Below are 20329 nucleotides of genomic sequence, written 5' to 3'. Positions count from 1 at the left end.
AGAAATGTTATTCAAGTCCTTTGCCCAGTTAATTTTTTTTTTTTTTTTTTTGAGACGGAGTCTCGCTGTGTCGCCCAGGCTGGAGTGCAGTGGCGCAATCTCGGCTCACTGCAAGCTCCACCTCCCGGGTTCACGCCATTCTCCTGCCTCAGCCTCTCCGAGTAGCTGGGACTACAGGCGCCCGCCACCACGCCCGGCTAATTTTTTGTATTTTTTTTTTAGTAGAGACGGGGTTTCACCGTGGTCTCGATCTCCTGACATTGTGATCCGCCCACCTCGGCCTCCCAAAGTGCTGGGATTACAAGCATGAGCCACCGTGCCCGACCTGCCCAGTTAATTTTTTACAAGCAATTTTAGGTTCATAGCAAAATTTAGCAGAAAGAACAGAGTTCTTATATACCCTTTCTGCTTTTCCCCAAGCCTCTTGCACTAATAACGTTCTGTACCAGAGTGGTATGTTTGTTACAATCAGTGAACCTAGACTGACACCTCATTATCACCCAAGACCAAGGTTTACGTTAAGGTTCGCTCTTAGTGTTGTATATTCTATGAGTTTGACAAATGTTTAATGACATGTATCCACCATTATAGTATCATACAGAATAGTTTCACTGCCTTCCTCTGTGCTCTGCCTGTTCATCCCTCCCTTCCTGCTGATCTTTTATTGTCTCCATAGTTTTGTCTTTTCCCAAATGCTGTATAGTTGGAATCATCATGTAACCTTTCAAATTGGCCTTTTTCACTTATAATATGCGTTTAAGTTTTTCTACATGTCTTTGCATGGCTTGATAGCTCATTTTTCTTTAGTGCTGAATACTATTCCATTGTTTGGATGTATTACAGTTTATTCATTCACCTACTGAAGGAAATCTTGGCTGCTTCCAAGTTTTGTCAATAAAGCTGCTGTGTAAACATCCATGTGCAGGTTTTTGTGTACACATAAGTTTTCAACTAATTTGAGTAAATACCAAGCAGCACAATTGCTGTGTTGTAGAGTAAGAGAATGTTTAGTTTCATAAGACATCACCAAGCTGTCTTACAAAGTGGCTGTACTATTTTGCACTTCCACCAGCAATGAATGAGAGTTCTTGGTGGTTCCACATACTCGTCAGCATTTGATGATGTCAATGTTTTAGATTTTGACCATTTAAATAGGTGTATAGTGGCATCTTTACAAGTTGCTTTAACGTGTAATTACAAGTTGCTTTAACTTGTAATTCTCTAATGACTTATAATGTTGAGCATCTTTTCATATACATATACATATACAATTTGTGTTTCTTCTTCCTTTTTCTTTTTCTTTTTTTTTTGAGACAAAGTATCACTGTCTCTCAGACTGGAGTGCAGTGGTACAATCACAACTCACTGCAGCCTCAATGTCCCAGGCTCAAGTGATCCTCCCACCTCAGCCTCCTGAGTAGCTGGAACTACAGGCACATGCCACCATGCCTAACTAATTTTTTATATTTTTAGAAGAGACAGGTTTTGTCATGTTAGTCAGGCTGGTCTCAAACTTGTGGGCTCAAGTGATCCACCCACCTTGGCCTCCCAAAGTACCGGGATTACAGGCATAAGCCACTGTGCCCAGCCAATCAAATGAGAAAAGGGCAGTCTCTTCAACAAATGGTGTTGGGAAAATTGAATATCCACATTCAAAAGAATGAAATTAGATGTTTACCTTACACTGTATACAAAAATTACTTCAAAAAAGATCGAAGTCCTAAATGTAAGACCTAAAACTATAAAATTCTTAGATAAAAACATAGGAGGACATTGGATTTGGCAATGGATTTCTTGGGCATGACACCAAAAACAAGCAACAAAAGTAAAAATAGATGGATGACATCAAAATTTAAAACTTCTGTGTATCACAGTACACATTCAACAGAGTGAAAAGGCCCATAAAATGGGTGAAAATATTTGCAAATCATATATCCTATAAGAGGCTAATATCCAGAATACATAAGGAAATCCTACCATTCAGTAACAAAAAACAACCTGATTTTAAAGTGAAGAAAGTCAAGAAAATAAGATAGACTACATACTGGGAGAAAATATTTGCAAAAGATATATCTAATAAAGGACTGTTATCCAAAATATACAAAAAAACTCTAAACAATAAGACAAAGAGCCTGAATAAAATACAGGCAAAAGACTTGAACACATACCCCGCTAAAGAAGATTCACAAGGTTGGGTGCAGTGGTTCATGCCTGTAATCCTAACACTTTTGGAGGCCAAGGTGGGAGAATCACTTGAACCTGGGAGGTCGAGGCTGCAGCAAGCTGTGATGGTGCCACTGTACTCCAGCCTAGGCAACAGAGTGAGACCGTGTCTCAAAAAAAAAAAAAAAAAAAAAGATCATATATACCAGGATTTATTATTGGAGCTCTGTTGTATTCCATTGGTCTGTATGTCTCTGTCTTTATGTTAGTACCACACTGTTTTGATTACTGTGGCTTTGTAATAAGTTTTGAAATCAGGAATGTGAGATCTCCAACTTTGTTTTTTTAAATTATTGTTTTGGCAATTTGGGATCCCTTGACATTCCATATACATTTTAGAATGGATTTTCTATTTCTGTGAAAGATGCCATTGGGATTTTGATAGGGATTGCATTAAATCTACCCAAAGTAGGTTACTTTGGGTTGTATGAACATCAGTTTTCCAATGTATAATGATGGATATATTTCCATTTATTTGTGTCTTTAATTTCTTTCATCAGTGTTTTGTAGTTTTCAAATTTGTCTTCTTGGTTAGGTTTATTCCTAAGCATTTTATTCCTTTTGATGCTGTTGTAAATGGAATTGTTTTCTTAACTTTCTTTCCAACCTGCTCATTGTTAGTGTATAAAAATGTAACTAATTTTGCATGTTAATTTTGTATCTTGAATCTTTGCTGAATTCATTTATTCTAACAGTTTATGGAATCTTTAGGGTTTTCTACGTGTAAGGTCATGTTTGTGAACAGAGATAATTTTACTCCTTTCTTTCCAATATGGATGCCTTTTATTTCTTTTTCTTGCCCAATTGTTCTGGCGAGGACTTCCTGTACTATGTTGAATTGAAATGGCAAAAGCAAACATCCTTGTCTTATTCCTGATCTTAGAGGAAAAGTTTTCAGCTTTTCACTCCTGAGTAAGACATTAGCGCTGGGCCTTTCATATATGGCTGTGGAGGCCAAAGTAACTCCATCTTGGTTGCTCATCTGCCTTGTTGACTTCTGACTAACCCCAGTTCCAGGAAACCCTCTAAGATTTCCAATTTATCTGTGGTTCCTTGTATAAGAGCATGCACTTAACCATAAATCCTGTCCTTAGGTCAAAACAACCTTGATGTTGTCTTCCTTCAGTTGTCCTGCAATCCCTTCTGAATCACCCTTTCCCTCCGGTATATAAGCCCTAGGTCGGGGGATTTATGGCCTGTAGATCCACTATCTTTTCTCTGCCTGAGACAGAGACACAGAGATGGCTTCTGTTCTTATGTCCCTATTAAATGTTTTTTTCTAAGAAAATGGATTTGCCAGCCTCTCAGCTTTCTTGGAATTTGGGGGTAGGTTTGCATAGAACTACTACCGTGGAAAAATGGCCTTTAATATGTTGAGGTAGTTTCTTTCAATTCCTACTTTATTGAGTGTTTTTATCATGAAGGTTGTGGAATTTTGTCAAAAGCTTTTTCTGCATCAGTTGAGATGATCATGTTTCTTTTTCCCCCAACATTCTGTAAATGTGCTGATTACATTGATTAATTTTCATGTATTGAACCATCCTCACAGTCCAGGAATAAATCCTGCTTGGTCGTGATCTATAATCCTTCTAATGTGCTGTTGAATTCTGTTTGCTAGTATTTTGTCGAGGATTTTCATATCAGTATTCATCAGGGACATTGCTCTGCAGTTTTCTTGTAGTGTCTTTGGCTTTGGTATCAGGGTAATGCAGGCTCCATAAAATGAGTTTGAAGGGTTCCCTCCTCTTCAGTTTTTTGGAAGAGTTTGAGGATTTGTGTTGAACCTCAGCTTTCTAAAGTATATGTCTCTTAAACCAATAAGACATTCTCAGATTCTATCTGATAGGATTTGGCTCTGTGTCCGTATCCAAATCTCACCTTGAGTTGTCATTCCCATCATCCCCACGTGTTGTGGGAGGGACCAGGTGGGAGGTAATTTAATCACAGGGGCAGTTACCTTCATGCTGTTCTTGTAATAGTAAGTTCTCACAAGATCTGATGGTTTTATAAGGGCCCTTTCCCCCTTTTTCTTGGCATTTCCCCTTTCTGCCATCATGAGAAGAAGGACGTTTGCTTCCCCTTCCGCCATGATTGTAAGTTTCCTGAGGCCTCCCCCCACTGTGGAAATGTGAGTCAATTAAACCTCTTCCTTTATAAATTACCCAGTCTCGGGGAGTTCTTTATAGCAGTGTGAGAATGGACTAATGCACCATCCATCTGTAAAATGAACAGTGACGATGTGATACATTAGAGTAATTAAGAACTAGTACTGCAAGAAATAGGAGTGCATGAGAACTATTTAACTCATAGATACCCCAAGGAGAAAGAGTCCCTGCTAGTCCCAGAAATAAGAGAGAGAATGGGTCACTTCAGGGAAGGACAGGGATAGAATATGGCAGCCATTGCAGCAAGTTAAATGAGTAGAGGTGGTATCTGGTGTGTGAATAGAAGGCATTCATTAGAGAGGCCTTGGTGACTCAAGGTACCACCATTAAGGAAACATTTGAACATTAACATACATTTAATAAATAAAAATATTTTTTGGACAACCCCTTTCTAATGTATGTAAAGACAGTGAGGTAAATGAAAAGTTTTGGAAGTCACAGTCACTGTTCTTAAGGCATTAGTTAGGTTGGCCACTAGCCAAACTAATCTATGATAGCAGCATAATTAAATTCTAAAGTGCCAAGTTTGGAGGGAGTTTGGGGAAGGAATCAAGAGTGTGTTGTTGAAAACAAAATAAAGAGACAAAGCTATAAATTAAACATTTTGTTTGGGAATAACAAAATTGCAACTTGGGATATATGTGCAGATCGGGGTTGTCTGCAGTATGTCTGAGGAACAAAGAGAAGGTTGGGGATTTTATTAGAAAGAACAATGTTATGTATCACTTTGCAAGAACCTTCATTGGCACTAGAGAAGTGTTTGGGAACTGGCAAACAACTATTTTGCTAGTCACAGCAGGTTGTTTCAGCAGCTGCTAGGTAAAACCAGGCTATTCACCCCGAATGAGTTTTCCCCCGGCCCCTCGACTGTGATTTAGTTGGGTATGACATATAATCACTTTTACAGTGTGAACTGGAATAATCTAGGAGAGCTGTAAAAGGAAGTGAAATACCAGTGGAGGGCTGAGTTTGCATACAGTTGTCCCTCTTTATCTGTGGCAAATTCATTCCATATTGTGTTAATACAATAGCTATTAATAAGAACAAATATAACAATATACTATAATAAAAGTTACATGAATTGGTCTCTCTCTCCCAGAATATCTCATTGTAGGTAATATTTCCAGACTGTAGTTGACCGTGGCGTAACTGAAACCTTGAAAAGCAAAACTGCAGGCAAGAGAGATCTACTGTTTGTGAAGGGAATTCATGGGGTGGAGATGGGGGAGACAGAATTTGTGATGAGGCATGGAAAGGTGGGAATGGCATGCCATACATTATGGTGAGAAGAATGGCCTTTTTTTTAGTGATGTTGGGGAATAGTACAGTGTAGTAGAAACAGCCCTGGATTTAAGGGTCTGAAAATTAAACACAGTCCTGGTTGACAGCAATGTAGAGAAGCAGGTTACTTTGCCTTTCTGATTCTTAGATTCCTTATCCGTAAAAGAGGCATAATTGCTGCTCTTCCAACTATATCAGGTGGTTTTAAGGGTCAAGCAATTATTTTAAATACTCCTCCAATGTTGGCCTCCCAAAGCGCTGTGATTACAGGCATGAGCTAATGCGCCTGGCCTATAGACTGTTTTAAGGAAAGAATTAATTTTATTCTTGATTTACTTCTACGTCCCTCACGTCACTATAAGAGTGCTGATTGCAATACCAGATACTCAGTATTTGTTCACCACAAATATTTAAATTATGCAGGAGCATTTTATTAGGAGTCCTTATCACTAGGTTGGTAACTTAAGCTGACTACACCAGTACTAAATAAGTGGTTCTCATTTGTCTTCGGTGCGTTACTACTTAAAAGGTTAAAAATGCTCCACCAAAAAAAATAAAGTGGCTGGGTGTGGTGGCTCACACCTGTAATTCTAGCACTTTGGGAGGCCAAGGCGAGCAGATTGCATAAGTTCAAGACTAGCCTATGCAACACAGTGAAACCCTGTCTCTACCTAAATACAAAAAATCAGCCAGGTGTGGTGGCATGTGCCTGTAATCCCAGCTACTCAGGAAGCTGAGACAGGAGAATCACTTGAAGCTGGCAGGCGGAGTTTGCAGTGAGCCAGGATCGCGCCACCGCACTCCACCCTGGGCGACAGAGCGAGACTCTGTCTCAAAACAAAACAAAGCAAACTAGCTGCTTGTAATGTGTCCATTTTCTGAAAGATACTTTTTGAATAATATGCATCTAAAATGTCAAGGTTCATTGGTGGAAAACAACAAATCATGAAGCTACTAAAAAATTATGTGAGAAGGCCCGTCGGGCAAGTAAGGAGCGCCTCTGACTGGCCGACGCCCTGTCTGGGAAGTGAGGAGTTCCTCTGCCGGGCTACCCAATTGACTGGGATGTGAGGAGCGCCTCTGCCCAGCCGCCGCTCCGTCTGGGAAGTGAGGAGCGCCTCTGCCCGGCCGTCCAACTGACTGGGATGTGAGGAGCTACTCTGCCTAGCTGCCGCCCTGTGTGGCAAGTGAGGAGCACCTCTGCCCGGCCGCTGCCCCGTCTGGGAAGTGAGGAGCGCCTCTGCTCGGCCGCTGTGCAACCCTCCAAGTGTGAGGTGACAGCCTTCTATGTGATCTTTCTGCCCTCCCCAAGTTTGCATTTTTGACATTAAAGTTTACTTTTTAATTAAAAAAAAATTATGTGAGAATGAATTTCTGAGTATAGTCTCTTACGTGAGCACTTTTACGGTGCTGATTAAACTAGTATATATAACTAGTCTATTGTAATATATATGTGATATATTATAGTCTGTTAAGCTAGTTTATTCTGCAGTAGTCTTTCATAGTTTCATAGTATGTATATACCATAATTTATTTAACCATCCCCACTTGATGATTGTTACCTTTTTTTTAATTCCTTCACATACTGCCTCAGGGAACATCCTTCTATATCTTTGTAAATTTCTCCATTATGACTTTACTATAAATTTTTGGAAGTGAAATGATAGAGTCAAAAGAGTATGTGCATTTTAAATTTGATTGATTTAATCAGTTCTCCAGAGAGATTGTACCTTCAGCAAACAATATATGAGGATACCTTCTGCACCCTTAGCCACACTATAATCAGACTTTTTCATCTCTGGCAATCTGGTAGATCAGGGATGGTGAACATTTTCTACAAAGGGCCAAGTAAGAAATATATTCACCTTTCTGGGCCATAAGATATCTGTTGCAGCTCCTCAACTCTGCCATTCTGCAAAAGCAGTTGTAGAGGATACATAAGTGGGTGTGATTGTGTCCCAATAAAACTTCAGTTACAAAACCAGGTAGTGGGCTGGCTTTGGCCCACGGGCCATACTTTGCTGACTCTTGTGGTAGGTAAAAATGTAATCATGTGTTAATTTCTATGTCTTTTAGCTATGCGAGTGAAGGTGAGCATTTTCCTTTGTTTACAAAACTTGACTAGGCTGTGTCTTAGATGTTAGGGATCTAGTGGTGACCAGACAGTGTCTCAGTCCTCCATAGTGGTCATTTGGATGGGGCAGTAGGAAAGACAGACCCTAAAGAGGTAAGCAAATAAATAACCCTCTAGCTCTGAAGAAAAGAAACAGGTGTGAGTAGAAACTAGCGTTTAGGGTGGCAGCTATTTTAGTTAAGGAATGGCCAGAGGAAGAACTCTTAAGGGAGATGGCAGGTAGATTGTATGAGAAGGAGCTAGCCAGGCAGATTAGCTGTCTATTGCTTTGTAACAAATTGCCCCCAAATTTTGTAGTTTAACACAGCAAGTATTTATTACACACAGTTTCTGAGTGTCAGGAATTTGGGAGGGTCGTACCCAGGTAGTTCTGACTCAGGGTCTCTCATGAGGCTCCAGTCAAGATGCTGGCCAGGACTGCAGTCACATAAAGGCTTGACTGGGCTGGAGGATCTGCTTTTGGGAAATTTCATTCCCATGGCTACTGACTGGAGGCCTCAGTTCCTTGCCACATGAACCTCTCCATAGGGCTGCTTGAGTGTCCTCATGACATGGCAGCTGACTTCCTCTGGAGCAAGCAATCCATGGGAGAGCAAGGAAGAAGTCTCAGTGCCTTTTATGACCTAGTCATGGAATCACACGCATCATTACATCTTCCTTATTCTTTTAATCAGAAGCAAGTCACTAAGTCCAGTCCATACTCAAGGGGAGGGGATTTAGGTTCCACCTTTTGAAGGTAGTGCCAAATAATCTGTAGCCGTATTTTAAACCACCACAGTCTTCCCTCTGGTCACAGATTGTCTTCTCTATGCAAATTAAGATCCTCCTAAATACCCCAGTATAGCATCATCTCAAAGTTCAGAATCTCATCATCTAAATCAACCCCAGGTGTTGTTGAAGCTCACTGGGTGTAGCTCTCTAGGTGTAGTTCCTTAAATACAGCTCCCCTCAAAGACTTTTAACCTAAAAAGACAAATGATCTGTACTGCCATACTCAACATCCAGTGGTGGATAATATGAGGTGGTATTTTTACCAATATAATACTTCAGAAAACTTTGTGGGTGTCTTGTGATTCATACTGGGTTTCATTCCATTCAATAATAAAAGCCACACCCAAAAGTGTCTTAGCATGATCTTTGGCTGAGACTGCTGAGTGACAACTTCCTTAAGCTTCTCAAAAGCCCTATTGTTTGAATTTTTTTTTTTTTTTTTTTTTTTTTTTTTTTTGAGACAGAGTCTTGCTGTGTCGCCAGGCTGCAGTGCAGTGGTGTGATCTGGGCTCACTGCAAGCTCTGACTCCCTCCGACTCCCTGGTTCAAGCGATTCTCCTGCCTCAGCCCGAGTAGCTGGGATTACAGGCAAACGCCACCATGCCCAGCTAATTTTTGTATTTTTAGTAGAGACAGGGTTTCACCATGTTGGCCAGGATGGTCTTGATCTCCTGACCTCGTGATATGCCCGCCTTGGCCTCCCAAAGTGCTGGGATTACAGGCATGAGCTACTGCACCTGGCTTGAATGTTTTTTTGAGGCACAATTTTGGATATTTGTGAGGTCTTAACTAAGGATTTTACAATTATAGTCTTTATGTATTTTTTTGATTACCTGAGTCAGAAGCCTTTTTTTTTTTTTTTTTGTTTTGTTTTTTTGAGACGGAGTCTCACTCTGTTGCCCAGGCTGGAGTGCAGTGGTACAATCTCGGCTCACTGCAAGCTCAGCCTCCCAGGTTCACGCCATTCTCCTACCTCAGCCTCCCGAGTAGACTACAGGCGCCCGCCACCATGCCCGGTTAAGTTTTTGTATTTTTAGTAGGCACGGGGTTTCACCGTGTTAGCCAGGATGGTCTTGATCTCCTTACCTCGTGATGTGCCCGCCTCGGCCTCCCAAAGTGCTGGGATTACAGGCATGAGCCACCACGCCCGGCCCATCGTTTTAACATTTCTTCCTTTAGCTGTGTATCTCTTCTCTTGTATTTTAGTATAAGCAGCAAGAAGCCAGCAGGTACATTCAACACTCTGGGAGTCTCCTTAGTTTGATCACCTACTTCATTAAGCACATTTTCTACTTTTGATGTTAACATAGCTAACACTGTTGCTCAACTTTTTCTGAGTATATAATAAGCATTCTCTTTCCTCCAGTTTGCATAGAATTTTACCCACTTTCCTTTAAGCTCTCACCTGCAGCAGTCTCAAAGGCATTAACTTTCTACAAACAGTTTGTTCAAGGCTCTTTTAGTCTTCATCTCACAGATCTGCCAGCTTTCATCTATTGCCTGATTCCAAAGGCTCTCTCGCATATTTTAGGTGTTTGGTATGGCAGCACCCCACTTCCAAGTACCAAGATATATATTCTGTTTGTGTCACAAATTACCCTAAACCTTAGTGGTTTAAAAGAATAAACATTATCTCAGTTTCTGAGAGTCAAGAATCTGGGTAGTTTTAATTTAGAGTTTGTCCTAGGTTGTGGTCAAGATATTGGCTAGTGCCAGTCATCTGGAGGCTTGACTGGGGATGAAGGATGTGCTCCCAGACAGGTTACTCACAGGGCTATTCATAGGAGTCCCTAGTTTCTCACTGGCTGTTGGCAGGAGACCTCACTTTCCTCCCACATGTGTTTTTCCATAGGGTGCCCTTAGTTTCCTCACAACATAGCTGGCCTTCCCTGAGTATGCATTCTTAATGGGGTGCTACTGACCCCATTAGATGACAGTTGGATGTAAAGATCTAAAAAAAAATCTTAAGATTTTATAATGGTGTATATCCTTCCAAAGGGCGATGGTACAACAGATATATAGTATATTTGTGGCATTAAAATTTTATTGAGGGGGCTATTAGGAAAAAAGTACCTGGAAGGCTACTTAGGTGGGGAATACTGGAAACAAGGTTGAGAAACACTGTCCCAGAGGAAATTATCCAAGAAAGAGCAGGAGGAAGCCATAACGCCTTTTATGACTTGGTCTTAGAAGTAGCACTCTGCCACTTTTGCATCATTCTTTTTGTTAGGACTCACTTGAAGGGAGTGTCAAAGAACTGTGACTTACCTTAAACCACTACTTCATGTAAAGAAGGATAAGGGCATTCCAAGTAGAGGAAAGAGCAAGTGCAAAGGCCCTGAAGCAGGAAAGTGACTAATGTGGGTAAAGCATGGTGAGGAAGAGAGAGAGTGCTGAGATGAGATTGGAAAGGTTCTACATCATGTAGGACCTTGTAGGTCCTATAAAATCTTTCACATTTTATTTTAAGTGAAACGATTATTTAAGTATTTAAGCAGAGAGTCACATGATACGGTTTACTTTACATAAAGATCACTTTGACAGTGTGTGGAGAAATAGGTGGGACAAGAGTGAAAGCATGGGGACCAATTAGAAGCTTCCTCCAGTGGTCCAGGTGAGAGATTAGGCTTTGACTAGGGAGGTAACAGAGGAGACCAAAAGAGGCAGATGCGTTGTACTTTCAAAGGTAGAACTACAGTAGTTGCTGATAGCTTGGGAACAGGGAGTGGGTAATCAAAGATGACTTCTATGTTTTTGGCTTGGAGGATGTTGGTGCTGGTTATTGATGAGAAGACTGGGAGAACAGCAAATTTGAATAAATGAAGAGCTCCAATTTTGGCCATGTTAAGTTTTGAGATGTCAAATAGAAGGGAAGAAATCAGGACTCAACAAAAATTGGAAAATCTTGCTGTTTGACTAGTATTCTTTTCATATCGAATCTTTTATATTTTCCTGAAAGTTGTATATGCATGTCCTTTGCTACTTTTTATATTATTCACAATGGGTGTCAATACTGCTTTTGCCTGGGATTTGGCTTATGATACTAGAGTATAGAAAAAGTTACGGTCTGGAATATCTGCATAAGGATAATTTTTTAGTATGAACTTAAAGGCTTAGCACAAGTTTCTTTAAAATGTTTTTAATTGCAGTAGTAATACGTACTGCTGGTATCTAAAAAACACAGATTAGTAAATAACTGAATATGAAAATTATCCTTAGTAATACTGCCCAGGGTATATGAACACCTGGATGTATATTATTCAAGTCTTTTATTACATATGCACTTGCATACATACACACATATACAAATAAACATTAGATCTTAATGTGCACATTATTTTGAACTGTAAAACAGTTTTACAAAATGGTAAGAAATAACACTGACTTCCGTTGCTTGAGAATATATATCATATGGATTGGGTTTGAGTTATATGAGGTACATAATAGGGTATCAAAAGTAAAGAATACATTCCAGGGCCAGTCACGGTGGCTCATGCCTGTAATCCCAACACTTTGGGAGGCCAAGGTGGGTGGATCACTTGAGCCCAGGGGTTCAAGACCAGCCTGGGAATGTGGTGAAACCCCATCTCTACAAAAAATACAAAAAAATTAGCTGGGCGTAGTGGCATGCACCTGTAGTACTAGCTACTGGGCAGGCTGAGTTTGAGCCCTGGAGATTGGGGCTGCAGTGAATCATGATCATGCCACTGCACTTAAGCCTGGGTGACAGAGTGAGACCCTGCCTCTCTCTCGCTCTCTCTCACACACGCGCACACACACCCCATCCTGGTGTGGGCCTATATTCCCAGCTACTTGGGAGGCTGAGGCTAGAGGATGGCTTGAATCCAGGACACGGAGGCTGTAGTGTAAAGAATATGATTTTTTTTTCTCATAGCCCAGAAAATCCCTTGCAGGTGTAATGGCTTGACCTTTGGTTTAATAATTAAATTTGCAGAAAGATAGCCCAAATAACATTGTCCATGCCAGTAGTATATTCTTTATTCTGCTTTTATGAAAAAGATAGAAATGACCTCCCAAAGCATTCAGACATCAGGGCCTTTTTAAGAAAGTAAGTCATAGATCTGTTGTGGAGTTGAGAACTGTTTATCTCTAAGCCAAAATACAATGGACACTCAGTGTTCTTATGAGTCAGTGGTTAAATTATATGCCCAGTAAAATCTGTTTAAGACATTAGGAAAAACTCACTCTAGATTTTGGAAAGAGTGCCAGAGGGAAAAATTAAGATTTAATATTTGGGAATTTTGATGATTGAATCCTTAGTATTCATGAAAATTCCCTTATTCCTGTGAAAGATTTTGTTTTTTTTAACTTGATATTTGGCTGACATGCCATCAAAGCACTTCACCCTTCCTTGGAAAGCCAGGTATTTAGTAGGAATGTTTTTCAAAAGGAACATCCACCATCTAATGCTCATCTACCATGAGCATTGCCATGATAGGCAAGAGACATCACATTTTCTTTTGTTGAGTAAAAGTCATTCAACATGATTTTTATTGCCTGCCTAAGCACAGTCCTCTAAGCAGTGGCTCCATTATTCTGTTTCATTTCAGAATAATACTTTTTCTCTTCCCTGACTAGTAAAATGTACCCTTCATTAATTTAATAAAAATTTATTTAAAAGCAAATAAAATTTAATGAGTGTTTATTCAGTGCCATCCACTAGGCTGAGTGGTGGGAGTAAAGAAATGAATTAGGCTTCTTCCGGATTATTAGGGAGCTTTCGGTCTTTACAATCTAATGGCAGTGATGGAAAAGTAGACTTATCAATTATAAAGTGATTAGTGTTATGTTTAGGGTTCCTCGGGAACATGAAGGAGAAACATCTAATTCAGAATGGGGAACTGAGAAAGGCTGAATCTTGAAAGATCATTTGTAGTTAGCCGGAAGTGTGAAGGGAGAGGGATATCATAGAGAGAAGGTGGGAACTGTTATTAATGTTTTATTTCTGAAGGTGGTAATGAGTTCTTGGAAGTTCATTGTATTATTTGTATCACTGTATATCAGAAGACTTTAATAATAAGCATTGAATCATTAAGCCTTAGAGGTGATTTCTGGGTATTGATAACAAAATATTATGAAAGGATTTTCTATTGTATAGAAACTAGAGGCAGGGGTACTATAAATGAGAAATAATAATAGATAAGTGAAAGTAAGTTTATATATTACTTGCCTTTTCAGGATAAGTTTCATTTGGGGGAAATAGTTTTACTATTTTTGAAATTAAGACATAAAAAATCTTACGTTTATATGCTTTCTATTTCTCCTTTTCAGATTCAAGATATAATCATTCTTTTAAAATGTTCTGCTTTTAGTCTTTTGCTATGTTGTATCATGCTGGGTACAACTAGGCATTTAATACACTTTTCATTTTGATGAAAACATTTACATTTTGGCCCACTAATTTTTTTAGGCTCATGCTTTTTGGAGACAGGTTTAGATATCTCTTAAAATTTTTAAATTATTTTGGAAGCTTTGTATTCTTGTCTAGTTTTAGTTATACATTACATTATTAGGAGGAAAATTAGGGAAGATTACATGTAAAAAACAATTTTTTAAAGAGGAAATTTGATTTTACTGTTCTACGATAAATGCTTAAGAAAATAGTAATGTATTTTTTTTTTCTCTTTTAGCCTTTCTAAGAAAAGTCTACAGCATTCTCTCTCTGCAGGTTCTCTTAACTACAGTGACTTCAACAGTTTTTTTATACTTTGAGTCTATACGGACATTTGTACATGAGAGGTAAGGTAATGAGATGATAATGAATGATTTTCAGACATTGCATATGATCAAAAAGGCATAAACAAAATCCACTTTTTTTCTATTAACTTTTGAGGTTAAAATGTAAAAAAGGTTCATTTACTCTTATAAGTCTGATTAGTTTTGTTTTTGATGAAGAAAAATACTCCACAACATGGTATTTACCTCTGAACTTTTTAGCTTCAGTTTCTTAGGGTTAAACCCTCAGTAAAAATTAAGAATTTTTACTGCATGCCATTTTTAAAAGTCTTAATTTTTAAAAACTTTATTAGACTATATTCCCTGTGCTCAAAGCCTAAGACAGTACTTGAAAAATAAATGTGCGTTCATTTTAGTTTTGGCTCATGACTAGCATAATTTCACCGGGAACTTTTCAAAAGAGCTCCACATGATTCATCCCTGATCTTTAATCAGGGATGAATCATAATTATTTCCATGATACAGTTTCGTTATATTAAAGGAAAGGAGAACTAATGAATATTTTCATAGAAGTAGAGAATTTCTGTCCTCACTTCTCCCCACCAAAGGGGAGTCTTGAACTATTAGTTTGCTATTGGAGGTACAATTCTTTAATTTAAATTACAGCCATATGGCAAATACCCCAAAAAAGTAGTTGTTATTATTTAATTTCTTTATTGTATAATATTAGTATACTAATTGCAAACATTATTCAAATATGATAGAAGTTTATATGGTAAAAAGAAAAAGTTTCCCCCGTTCATTTTGGGCTCTTTTCTTTGTCTTGAGGCTCGTTTCTACCTTGTACTCCTCAAATTTTCCAGATATAAAATAATTTGAATTTGGTGTGGATCATTCCAGATTTTTTTCCCTGTACTTTCATAAACATATAAAATAGATAAATTTTATTAAATTGGATAATACTGCTCATGCTATTTTTTCTTTAACTTGAAACACTTAATGTTATGTCTTTCAGTCCTGCCTTAATTTTGCTGTTTGCCCTCGGATCTCTGGGTTTGATTTTTGCATTGACTTTAAACAGACATAAGTATCCCCTTAACCTGTACCTACTTTTTGGATTTGTGAGTACTCTGACTTTCTCTATTCCCTTAACAATTATTCTTGAGTTTTAAATAAATGCATATATAATACATATATAACAGTGGCAGAACAAAATTAATGAGTTTTTTTTAGAGTACTTTGGAAATTACTTGTAATTTTATAGTCTTTTAAAACTTTTAACAGTTTATTAGTTTCAAAGGTTTTTCTATTAATATTAGTATGTAGTGGAAAAAATGCTGAATTGGAATCAGATGACCTGGCTTTGCTACTATCTGATTATGTGACACTTGGCAAGGCATTTATCCTTTCTGTGCCTAAGTTTTTTCATATGTAAAATGAGAATATTAAAGTAGATAAATCCTTGTGATACCTTCTACCTCTAATATTCTATTATTTTCTTGGGAGAAAATTATGTTGTGGCTTTAATTTCATAAAATTTAAATTCTTTATTATTAACTCTTCTTTGTTATTATCTTACTACTCTGGTCTTTTAAAGAACCATTTTGCTCAAATTATGTGCATTAGTAACTTTTTTCAAAATTATAGTTGGGAGAACCCAACTTTAAGTCATGTGTTGAGATATTTGTGAAAATTAAAACCCAAACTACCACTTATGAAAATTCAGTTTAGAATATGACCAGAATAAGGGGATAAGCCTCAAGTTATGTGTCTAAAAAATTATTTTGCCTCTTCTCATCTAGTATGACTAGATTCTAACCTAAAAATTTACTTCAGAACATTCCAAACTAATATTAAGAATACTTGGGTGGGTGCAGTGGCTCATGCCTGTAATCCCAGCACTCTGGAAGGCTGAAGTGGGCAGATCGCTGGAGTCCAGGAATCTGAGACCAGCCTGGGCAACATAGTGAGACCCCATCTCTACAAAAAAATACAGAAATTAGCTGGGCATGGTGGTGTGCACCTGTAGTCCCAGCTACTTGGGAGGTTGAGGTGGGAGGATCACTGTAATGGGGTTGTGGGGTGGAGGCTGCAGTGAGCTGAGATCATGTGACTGAACTCCAGCCTGAGTGACAGAGTGAGACCCCATCTCAAACAAACAATACGAGTGGGAAAAGTCAAATACGAGTGGGAAAAGCTATTGATTAGATTAAAATGCTTTAAACTAAAAACGTTTGTGAATTCTGATAATGAGTTTGTGTTAAAATGATAAAGAAAAGCTGCTGACTTTGTAAGTTTCAGTAATAGGAAAGATTATTCATTTAAATCTTAAGCTCTTTTGTTTGCAAGATTGTCAATCCTAACTCAAGTTATCGCAAGTAACAAGGAGTTTAAGGATGTAAGAGCTTGAGAACCCACCAACCCAAATCCTCTTCAAGAAGATGAACTGGAGAACTGGAGGAAGATTCCAGAAATGATGGTATCATAGGAAATTCAGTGGCGAAAGTCTGTGTTCTCCTCTCCCTCGTTCTATTACATCTCTTCTCTACCTCAGTTGTCCTTATACATTGTTATCCCTTTTTCTGTCCTTAATTTTTATATGACCCATTGTTTGCCCCCAAAGGGTCATTTAACTTTAGCTCCCACTGCCATTGCTTCAATCTCTGAGTTCAGATTCCTGAGTCAGAAAGAATCTGGTCCAGGCATGGTGGCTCACGCCTGTGTGATCCCTGCGCTTTGGGAGGCCGGGGCAGGCATATTGCTTGAGTTCAGGAGTTCAAGACCAGCCCAGGCAACATAGTGAGACCTTGTCTCTGCAAAAAATACAAAAATTAGCCAGATGTTATGGCACGTGTTTGTAGTCTCACTACTCGGGAGGCTGAGGCAGGAGGATCACTTAAACTGGAAGGTGGAGGTTGCAGTGAGCTGAGATTGCGCCACTGCCCTCCAGCCTCAGTGACAGAGTGAGACCCTGTCTTAAAAAGAAAGAGGGGGGTGGGAGGGAGGAAGAAAGGAAAAGGAAGGAAGGAAGGAAGGAAGGAGGGAAGGAAGGAAGGAGGGAAGGAAGGAGAGAGAAAGAATCTGATTGGTACACTTGGTTGTTGGCACAGGTCACATTGTAGGCTGTTAGTCAATATATGGGTTGCCAGGCCTTGGGTAAGAGCCAACTCCTGGCCTAGTCAGCTATGTCTCAGGAAAGAGGAAGTATAAAAAAAAAGGCGGCCATATAGAATTCCTCTTCACATTTACATGTAGCCTCCTCTCAGAAAGACTGATTTCTGTGTGGGAAGAGGGTGTAGTTCAACTTTTGCCCAGCAGAGAGAGGTCCCACTAGAAAAGCATCAACCAAATGCTTATAGGCAAGATAGTCACTGATTGTTAAATCTATTCATCATGCCCATAGCTAAAAATGGTTTAACAAATAAGTATGTACAATACATTTCCTTAAATTACTCAGGGACCTTTAACGTTAGGGGTTTTTTTGGTCCTGATCCACCAAGATAAGAAAGGAAGTGAATCTTATCTTGCCCTAGTAGGAGTGTGTGTGTGTATGCATGCACGTAGACAGACAGACAGACAGTCAGTCCTCGACTTAGAATCATTCACCTTAAGGTTTTCCACTTTTATGATGGTGTCAAAGCAATATGCAACCATGAAATTTCAGACTTTAAGCATTGGTGATTTCTTTAACCAAAGACACTCTGAGCTACATTTTTGACTTAACGATATTTTCAACTTACAGTGGGGTGTATTGGCATGTAACCCCATTGTAACTCAAGGAGCATGTGTGTATATGTTTTAAAGGGGCATTATCATGTTTTCCTAGTCTTAGGTCTTATCTTAACTCCTATTTATACCATCCTGTTTCCTTAGATACTTGAATGTGTATGGGATTTCTTTCCTAAAATCTTGTCATAAATAGCAAGAATATAGTATAATCATGTTGCCCCCCACCCCAACAAAATTTCTTTCTTTTTTTTTTTTTTTGAGACAGGGTCTCTCTCTGTCACCCAGGCTGGAATGCAGTGGCGCAAACTTGGCTCACTGCAACCTCTGCCTCCTGGGCTTAAGCGATCCTCCCACCTCCCAGCCTCCCAAGTAGCTGGGACTACAGGCGCATGTCACCATCCTTGGCTAATTTTTTTGTATTTTTAGTAGAGAGGGGGTTTTGCTGTGTCACCCAGGCTGGGCTCAAACTCCTGGACTCAAGCAATCCACCTGCCTCACCCTCCCAGAGTACTGGGATTACAGGTGTGAGCCACCATGCCCAGCCCAGAAAAAAATTTCTATCATCTTTTCTACCATTTTTGCTGGCACTACTAAAAGCATTAAAATGTGACAGCAGTTCCATTGCCTCCACGTCTATGTACAATTTCTAATACCATTTTTGCCCTGGTGCTGATGGTTTCCTGGTATCAGGTAGGGTGGAGTACAGGGATGCTTCTACCAGGAATATGATTATACAGCCACTGCCTTTATTTCTGGCTTTGCCTTTGTGATATGGTCTATCAGATGATTGATAAAATCTATCTAGAGTAAGGATATAAGACAAAATAAAGATAACTGTAATTAAGGGGAAAGAGAGGCTAGAGGACATGGCTCAGTATCCCCAAGTCTTTTATTTAGGATATGGGTTCAGCTACTTCTGACTTGACTTAAACAGTGACAAAATAACAATGGCTTAAACAAGATAGTTTATTTCTCTTCATGTAAAAATTTGAATGACAATTTAGTGAAGGTGACAAGGGCCCACGCTTCTGCTAAGGGCCAGGCATTCTTAGAGTGGCATATGATAGATCATATGGTATAAGATAGATCACTCCCACAGCCACAGAGTATCCAGTTATTAATACGAACAAATGAGAAGAGGAAGGGGAGAACAAGTCTTTCTTTGTTTTTAGAGCACAATCCAGAAGTTGAATTCCTATCTTAGTCACATTAAATTGGCTAGAGTATCGTTACGTAGTCAGACCTAGCTGCAAAGGAGACTGAAAAAATGCAGTTTAATCTGAACAGCCATGTGTCCAGGTAAAAATTCTGTTATTAGGGAAGAAAGAGAGAATGAATATTGGGAAACAGTTTCAAGACTCCCACACCAAAGTACTACCTAAATATTTTATTTTTCCTATGTTTGTGTGAGGTATTGAGGTTTTATAAATGTGCACATAATTTGCAATTGTATGTTTATTTATATTACACAGTAAGAAAAATAGAATGTTCTATATTTATAGTCTTCCTGTTACGAATATGCGATTAGAGCTTAAAGAGTCATAGTATCACAATTAGAATGTAAATATTCTCACTCAATATATTGAGGTCTCATTTTCACTATGGTGGGTTTACTAACTGCCCCGTATACTTCGCAGGGCTGCTTTGAAGCTAAAATGAGATCATTCATATGGGATCACATTAAGCTGCTAGAAATTAGAAAATGTACATGAGATAGTATAAATTTTACAGTCATTAATTTAAGTTTCTTTTCATTAGACGCTGTTGGAAGCTCTGACTGTGGCAGTTGTTGGTAAGCCGTAATTGCATTTCTATATGTTATAATAACTTTTTAATTTAGATAAATCTTTCAGGTAAAAAGGTATTTGGGGCTAAAGTTTAACATCATGGTATATCATATTTCAGAAATATAGCATAGGACGAAGAATTCCTAAAGTATAAGCAAAAGTCAGATATTTATCCTTTACATATTTCGGCTGAGCTTAGAAGTGGAAAAGAAAAATAAAAGGAATGGAGAACAGTATTTCATTTGTTTACCCATTTAGAAAAATAAGACAACTATAGCTAAACTTTTCCCTAATTTAAAGGTATCCTCAAGTAACTGAGAACATGTGTTTTGAGCCACATACATTAATCATATGTATGAGCTTAACTCCTTTAACTGGCCTGTGCCAAACTGTGCTTTAACATTATATCCTCATTTTATCAAATGGCACTGCAAGAAACAGTGGTAATTTCTGCTCTGTATTTCATGTTAAATATATGTTTGAAGGCCGCTTCTGTTATAATTACTTGATTACCCTATGTAATGCCTCAAATAAAAAATTTC

General features: G+C 38.7%; 2 protein-coding genes across 2 annotated transcripts in view; one reads left to right on the top strand and one right to left on the bottom strand.

The window, feature by feature from the left end:
• Positions 1-20329, bottom strand: part of IRAK3 (interleukin 1 receptor associated kinase 3) — a 113212-nt gene that overhangs the window by 79781 nt on the left and 13102 nt on the right. The window lies entirely within an intron of this gene.
• Positions 1-20329, top strand: part of TMBIM4 (transmembrane BAX inhibitor motif containing 4) — a 33312-nt gene that overhangs the window by 2569 nt on the left and 10414 nt on the right. Inside the window, 5 exon segments of the mRNA XM_055240101.2 lie at positions 7381-7443; positions 7446-7517; positions 14226-14334; positions 15287-15392; positions 19759-19792. Of these exon segments, the coding sequence (XP_055096076.1) occupies positions 7381-7443; positions 7446-7517; positions 14226-14334; positions 15287-15392; positions 19759-19792 (384 nt within the window).

This window comes from Symphalangus syndactylus, chromosome 13 (genome assembly GCF_028878055.3).
Source record: "Symphalangus syndactylus isolate Jambi chromosome 13, NHGRI_mSymSyn1-v2.1_pri, whole genome shotgun sequence".
Taxonomy (NCBI): domain Eukaryota; kingdom Metazoa; phylum Chordata; class Mammalia; order Primates; family Hylobatidae; genus Symphalangus; species Symphalangus syndactylus.
The sequence above is the reverse complement of the archived record's forward strand: the minus strand, read 5'-3'. Positions and strand labels throughout refer to the sequence as shown.